The sequence below is a fragment of the Bos javanicus genome, chromosome 26, assembly GCF_032452875.1.
Source record: "Bos javanicus breed banteng chromosome 26, ARS-OSU_banteng_1.0, whole genome shotgun sequence".
Lineage (NCBI taxonomy): Eukaryota > Metazoa > Chordata > Mammalia > Artiodactyla > Bovidae > Bos > Bos javanicus.
Genome location: NC_083893.1, coordinates 6,418,725 through 6,426,686, shown reverse-complemented (window position 1 = coordinate 6,426,686; position 7,962 = coordinate 6,418,725). Strand labels below are relative to the sequence as shown.

The 7,962-nt window shown below is 41.3% G+C and overlaps 1 protein-coding gene across 1 annotated transcript; it reads right to left on the bottom strand.

Annotated features, from left to right (window-relative positions):
* Window positions 1-317: 317 nt before the first annotated feature.
* MBL2 (mannose binding lectin 2) lies at window positions 318-5,930 on the bottom strand. Its single transcript, XM_061402661.1, has 5 exons — window positions 5,827-5,930; window positions 4,571-4,769; window positions 4,066-4,182; window positions 2,651-2,719; window positions 318-1,640 (listed from the first exon to the last, which is right to left on the bottom strand). The coding sequence occupies exons 2-5, from the start codon at window positions 4,758-4,760 to the stop codon at window positions 1,267-1,269; spliced, it is 750 nt and encodes a 249-aa protein (XP_061258645.1). The 5' UTR covers window positions 4,761-4,769; window positions 5,827-5,930; the 3' UTR covers window positions 318-1,266.
* Between the last annotated feature and the right edge of the window lie 2,032 nt (window positions 5,931-7,962).

Below are 7,962 nucleotides of genomic sequence, written 5' to 3'. Positions count from 1 at the left end.
ACATTAGATATTCAAAAGAGCCAAACATATGTTAATAAAAGAGAAACATTCTAAATATAAGGACAGAAGTAGGTGAATGTAACATAATGGGAAGGCACATCTCATGAGAGTACTAAACGAAAGAAAGCTGATGAGGGCCCTTTCATTAAAAAAACATTGGTGAAATAACATTGCTAGGAATACAGAGGGTATTTAAAAATGAAAAGAGGAATAAAGATGTAAAAAATAGTAATCCTAAATTTTTAGGTGATTATTAATATGGTTTCAATATAGAGAGAACAAGAAATGGCAGAAATAAATGAGAAACAAATACACAATCATAGTTGGATATTTTAATGTACATTTTTTAGAAACTGATTTTAAATGTTCAAATTTAGTAAGATGTTATAAACATCAAGCTTAACGTCCTGGCCTGATGTTATACCTATCAGCTAAAGAAAACACATGATTTAACATGCACAAAGTACATGTACCATTCAGTTCAGTTCAATTCAGTCACTCAGTCATGTCTGACTCTTTGAGACCCCATGAACGCCAAGCCTCCCTGTCCATCACCAACTCCCGGAGTCCACCCAAACCTATGTCCATTGAGTCGGTGATGCCATCCAACCATCTCGCCCTCTGTTGTCCCCTTTTCCTCCTGCCCTCAATCTTTCCCAGCTTCAGGGTCTTTTCAAATGAGTCAGCTCTTTGCATCAGGTGGCCAAAGTATTGGAGTTTCAGCTTCAACTTCAGTCCTTCCAATGAACACCTAGGACTGATCTCCTTTAAGATGGACTGGTTGGATCTCCTTGCAGTCCAAGGGACTCTTAAGAGTCTTCTCCAACATCACAGTTCAAAACCATCAATTCTTCAGTGCTCAGCTTTCTTTATAGTCTCAAACAAAAATGAACAGCCTAGTTAAATTAGATACTTAATGTATAATCTTACATGTAATGTCTGACTCATAGTAAACATTTTAAAATATGTTATTAGTACTCCCACTATTACTGCTGTTGCTACTATTACTACCATTATTTTGTTGTTCCTGAAATGATTATTATTAGTGACTGGGTCTGAACCAGAAACTCTTACACCACTATAAGTCTCTTCACGCTTTTCAGTTCCACATCTCATCATTCTCAATCCATTCTTATTGTCTCTGTTTCCCCACAAAAGAGCAACTCAGTACTGGGTGTGTGAAATTGACATAGATTTATCCTCCAAACCAGGTTGTGGGCCCATGAGATGAGTAAAGGAACAGGAGGACTTTAGGCTCATGCTCCCTCAGAGAGAGAATTCACAGACGGTCAAAAAGGAGGCGGAACAAGCGATGTCATTCCATGTGCCGTCCGACAGAAGTGTCACACAGTGCTCCCCAGGAGAAGCGTTGTTAGGCTCGCCATCATTCCAGTTTTGGTAGGTCACCCCCTTTCCTGTCAGATCCACAAATTTGCCTTCAGTCTCCTGATCTGTGATGCCCAGGAAGGCCTCTTCAGTGACTAAATCCTTGAGGGCCCTGTTTTCTTCAGCATTCATAGGGGTGGCCACACGGCCCTGGAACTGTGCACACAGAGTCTTCACTTCATTAAAAGGCATCTTTTTACCATTGGTAAAAAATGCCTTCTTCCCAACTCTTTTGCCCAGAGAGAAGATTAGCCCTAAAATGGGAAAATATAGATGACATGGTTTGTTTCTAAGTCCAGCCCAAGATATTTTTCTGGATGAAAGTGTCTATAGTACAGATGCCACATAAAATATGGTAGTTGCATTTGAATTATAGAAAAGCAGTGGATTTAAAAAAATTTAAAGATCTCATATGCAGTTTTTAGGATATACATATACCAAAAAAATAAAAAATAAAAAAATTGCTGTTGTTTACCTGAAATTCAGATTTAACTCAGTAAGCTTTTTTCTGGTTAAGTCTAGCAGCCCTGATCTGAACCGATGGGCTGGAACAAAGGCCTTTGTCTCTTTGGACCATATTCTAGAACACACATAATTCAGAGTTCTAAGTTTTAACCCAATAGTAACATAAATAAATGTAAATGTCTTAGAATATTTGTCTCAGGGCAAGTAACAGGTTAAACCCCATTGCCAGTTCTCAGGACCAGCATAACAAAGGGAGAGAGGTTTGGCCTATTTTCAGTGACCTGTATGTACACTGTACACTGTGATATAAAGAAGCAGAATCGGGGTCTCTGGTATTAGCATGCATGGATGCTCATTTGGTCAGCTGTGTCTGACTCTTTGAGGCCCCATGGATTGCAACCCGCCGGGCTCCTCTGTCCATGGAATTTTCCAGGCAAGAATACTGGAGTGGGTTGCCATTTCCTACTCCAGGCGATCTTCCCAACCCAGGAATCAAACCTGCGTCTCCTACATCTCCTGCATTGGCAGATGGAATGTTTACCACTGAGCTACCTGGGTAGCCCTCTCTGGTATCAGACTGACTTTAGTTTATAAGTTGCTCTGCTACTCATTAGTTCTATGCTTTTGAGCAAATTATTTACTTTTTCTTTGCCTTCATTTCTACCAAAAGTTGTGAGGATTTCATGAAATCAGAATATGAATAGACACCTATCCAGGTACTAGAAAATTAAATATATTCAATAACTGTTGTCTTTCACTTTACCAAACTTCAAGCTGCCTGAAAAGAGAGAAGGCTTACAGTTTTTGATCTGGTTCAATTCAGATTGTAGAGTTGCTCTTTCTGAAGTAGCCAGGCTAATATAGTCACCTAGAAAATTAAGTGAAAGAGTGTTGTTAAAAAGTTATCTTAGAACTATAAGGGGGTAGGGTACCTTTTGAAACTAAAAAAAATAAATAAATAAAATTAAAAGTTTATTTTATATATTTGCTCTTTGAAAAAAAATGAAAAATATCAAGAAGCAAAAAGAAGGAAAATTGTCTTTATTTCCATCTAACCCAAAACATGACTCTTCATCTGTTGAATGTATGTGAAGACACTTTATAGACACATACATTCCCACAAACATACACATACATACACTCCCTGTTGATCTGTTAATAGCATTATAGCTCTCCACATGCCAAGCTAGTCACTAATTGTTTTATTTCTCCAAACAAATAGCTCTATCATGGACAAAATTGTGGAACAAACTGATGGAAGAATTATTATGAGCTGGTGAATCCTGACTGTAAAGTCTACAGAGTTTCATCTTTGGTGGTGTTTTGTTTTTATTCATTTTGTTGTTTGTTTTTCCCTGAGTTTGTCCTGTTAATCAGTAAACTAGGATTTCTGTGAGTTGTCCATTATCCATGGGGGAGGGCATGAGACAAGCTATGTGTAGTAGATGGCAAAAATGACTTGGATATGACACAGCTTCTCTGAGGAAATGGAGTCTATTCCCCACTCCTTGAATCTGAGCCGGCCTTGGGACTTGTGTTGACCAATACGGTGTGGCAGAAGCAATAGTGTATGTATCCCAAGCCTTAAGGAGGCCTTAAGCTTCCGCTCTTCCTTTTCGTCTGAATCCTGTAATCACCTCTGTGTGATTAAGGCCAGGTGAGTCAACTGGAGGATGAGAGACCCACGGCTCAGGCACCTTCATCACTCCAGCTGACGGGCGCACGATAGCCAACATGTACGTGAGACCACTGGCCATCAGTTGACACATGAGCGAGTCCAGCTGAGACCAGCAAAGAAATTATTTGATTCACAGAATTTTGATTTAAATAAATGGCTGTGTGTTGTTTCTCATGAAGTAAGAGATAATTGACATACCACGTATCTACCACTCTTGTGAAAATGGGCATAATAAGCCCAATGCATATATTCTCCCTTTTGGACCAAATTGTTTCAGTTGAAGGATATCCAGGGCTCAGATCCTCCAGCAGGCATCTGGCGAGGGTTTGGCTCTGAACGGTTTGTGACCCTGTATTCAGGAATTGATAGGAACCCCTGAGGCTCTAAGTAACCTAGAGAAGCTGGAGGCTGCTTAGTCAGGAAGCAGAGTTGGGCATCTCCCCAGGAAGCAGCAGAAGGGGCATGTCCCACATGATACTTGAGCCCACAGACCCCAGGGGACTTCAGCCTGGCCCTTGCTAAAGTAAACTCCTTACCCATATTTTCTCCAGGGTCTCCTTTTTGGCCTATTGGTCCTGGTATCCCAGGGATCCCTGGCGTTCCTTGAGGCCCCATCTTTCCAGGAGGGCCCTGCGAGCCTCTGAGTCCTTGACCTGTTGGAGGAAAAAGGAAACACGACTCAATATTTGTGTTCCTCTCTATTTCTCAAAAAAATATGATGCCCAATCCCTTCCCAGGGGAAAGGAGACACTGAGCTAGGGTTAACTTTTCTGAGCTGCTGTTTGTAAGGATCATAGAAGAAAGGCCTCCTATGTCCCATGGGATGTCTTGAGGGTCAACTCCCTGAGCCGGCAGGACCACCAGGTGTCAGCAGTTCCTGTGTGAGAGTCTGGGATGCCAGAATCAGAGCCGTATCTCTGTTTCAAATGATAATATGTGGTTGAGAGTAATACAAGCAGCATGCATACATTACCCTCCTCCCAATCCAGGCAGTTTGCTTTGGGAGATAAAGTCGCAGAGAAAGAACAGCCCAAACTGTACCTGGTTCTCCCTTTTCTCCCTTGGCACCATCACGCCCATCTTTGCCTGGGATGCCATTGATGCCCGGAGGACCACAGGCAATCACGGGGCAGGTCTTCCGGATGTTCTCACAGTTCTCTGTTTCTGTGTCTGCACAAGATGCTGTCACCACAGTCAGGAGAAGAAAAGGAAGTGATGTAAACAGCGACATGATCCTCACCTTGGTGTAAGAAAGGTCAAGGGAGATTATCTCATCTTGTTCTCTTTATCTACACGTATTTACTGAACCTATAACCTAACTGGGCACATGTGATGTAGAGATGGATAATCCATTCCTGGCCTCCAAACTGGGAATTTGGAAATGTATTAATACATTCTTCAATGACACTGGTTAATTAATACTTCAACAAAGGTGGATGTAAATAATTGCATTGTTGAGAGGAATGAGTCACCAGTGCCTGTCCTCTGGTGTTACTGCAGAAATCTCTGATTATGTTCTCTGTGTCCTCTGCAAGAGCAAATAGGCATACTCATGGCCAGAGACTCATGCCTGCTGGCTTAGGGAGTAATCGTGAATGGAGACCTAGCTTGCTCTTGCACTTCTCCCACTTGGGCCCTACTGCTACCTGCATTCCATCCTTATATCTGGACAGTCCTTTGCCCTCAGTGCCAGATAACCAACATCTACTCAGTGGCAGGCACTGAGCTGCGAGCTAATGATCCAGGGAGGAAGAGTCACTACTAGTTACTAACCCAGCCACAACTAACTTGAGTTTGCTTTCTCTTGATGTTTGTTTCTCACTGCAAGAAAGACTTGCCAGGGGGAGAATTTTCTCTGGAAATTTCTCACTGTCTTAGCCCAGGCAGGATGCTAGATCCCTTTCTATTTCCTGGCAGGTATTCCTATATGTCAAGATCACTGGCAATATTCCTTGAATACCCTTCTCATTTTTCAATCCTAACATTTCATCTGATCTTCAAAGTTGTTTTCTAGATGTCCCTCCCCCAGGAAACCTCAGCAGCCCAGGATCCAGGATCTAGTCCCTCTTGGCTCTCTTTGAAAACAAAGGTACAATCTCATTTGCAAATGTTCAGGTGAATCCAGAAAAGTTCCAGATGCCCCAGCATAAGCAGAGAAAGAGACACTCCAGCATGGCTTCTACTTGCCCTCTCCCCACCTCCCCCCACTCCAGAAAGTCTCTTATAGACCTCCAAGATCAAGTCAAAGCGCTAACTATATGACCCAGGACCCCAGATCCATTTACCAAAGTACTCACCAGGGCTTCTGCAGATCAGGGATATAGTCACAAGGAAACTGGCCCTCTAGCAGGGTGCTGGCAGATGCCTTAGGGTAAGGGAGGAGGCTGGGTTTGGCAATACAAGGTCCAATCAGCCTGGTGAACAGGGACAACATGGGCCTGCCTGGCCTTCAACCCCAGATTAATAAATAATTCTTCTTAGAAGGATTTCCCAGGGGCTTCTGGTACAGTGCTGGGTGGCAGTTTTCTTTGATACTGCACAATTCCCACTTCAAATTGTCAGTATTTTGACAGTTCTCATTTCTGGGCCAACGTGAGTTGGTTCACATGGTTAATTATGTTCAAGATTCATGTCTTCAACAGAGAAACATAAAGATACCTATGAGTGCACTCATGCTTGTGCATACTAACCACACACACACACACACACACACGCAGACGTGCACAGACACTCGTCCATGAAGGCGCAGCAAACACCCTGCTGCTTTTGACACACCAAGACCACCCCTGTCTCAGGCTCTGGACTTGGTCTTCACCCAGGCTGAATGTCCTTTGTCATGTCACTGGCTGGCTCTTTCTCTTCTATTGAAATGTTCCTGCCTCAGAGAAACCTGTGTTGACTACTTTAAGTGGTCCTGCTCTCTATCATCTTAACTTTATTTTTTTAATATTTCTTATATTCCATGATGTTGTATTCTATCCATTCACTTTACTTTTCTAGCTTTTATTCTGGTAAGTGTAAACAACATACAATTTTACCATTTTGACCATTATTAGGTGTACAGTTTGGCAGTGTTAAGTCCATTCACAAAGTGAATGGACTTATTATCCCAAACTGAAACTCTGTATCTATTAAACAGTATTTCCCTATTTCCAACCCCAAGGTCAGCCCCAACCCGTGGTGACTGCTGTTTTGTTTTTGTCTCTATGAGCTTGGCTACTCTAGGTGTCTTATATAAGTGGGATCATACAGGATTTGTCTTTTTTTGACTGACTTATTTCATTTGTCTTAATGCCTTCAAGGTTCATCCATGTTATGAAATGTATCAGAATTTCCTTCCTAAGTTTAAAAAATAAATATGTGTAAATAACACATTTTGGAAACATCATTTTTAATAGCAAATAAAAAAAGACCCTGGGAATTACCCAGTTATCCTTCAACAAGCAAATGGATAAATAAACCACGGAAAATTCACAGGAAAAAAAGCAGCAATTAATACAATAACTTGGGTGAATTTCAAAGATACTATGCTAAGTAAAATCAATATAAACTTGGAAGTTTATAGACTGTATTATTCTTTTCATATAATATTCTTGAAATGGCACAATTAAATAAGGAAGACCATATCAGCAGTTGGCAGGGAATAGGGCTTCAGGGAGAAGATAAAGATGCTGAACAAGAAAGTTTCATTGTGGGTGATGGACTAGTTCTGTCTTAATTGTGATGATTAGACAAACCTATCATGGCAATAGCATTTCATAGAACTAAACACCAAGAAAAAAGGAATTCAGATAAATAATGGTTAAATGCAAGTAAAACCCATATTGTATTGTTTTGATGTCAGCTTGCAGGTTTTGATACTTGTACTCTGATATGTTAGATCCTACCATTGGTGAATGATGGAGGAAGAGCACCTGAGACTTTTCATTATGATTTCTTCAACTTGTCTATGAGACTAAAATGATTTCAGATGAAAAAGTTTCCAGAGGGAGTCTTAAGGAAGTTGTGGGTGATCTAAAGACTATCCTTGCTTCATTCAGTGCTTTGTCCAAACTTCACAATGGGAATAGTCTGTGCAATGGCTTGAAAGTGAGAAAAAGTAGGCCAAGTTCCCAAGGATAATATTAGTTAGTCTTATTGGTCTTATAGTGTGGAGCCAAATGGTGAGAGATAAGGCATAAGCCGATTGATGATATGACTTACAAACTGTAAGACTTTGGACCTCCAACCAAAGGTCATTAGAGAAACTCCAATAGGAGAGGAAGGATCACAGCTGAATTTTCAAATCTTGTTTTGACTAAAATATGGAGAATGATTGGAGAGCATGAAACTGGAAAAAAGATGACCTGCAAGGAAGTACTTTGCTGCTGTTGTTCAGTTGCCCAGTCGTGTCCAGCTCCTTGTGACCCCGTGGACTGCAGCATGCCAGGCCT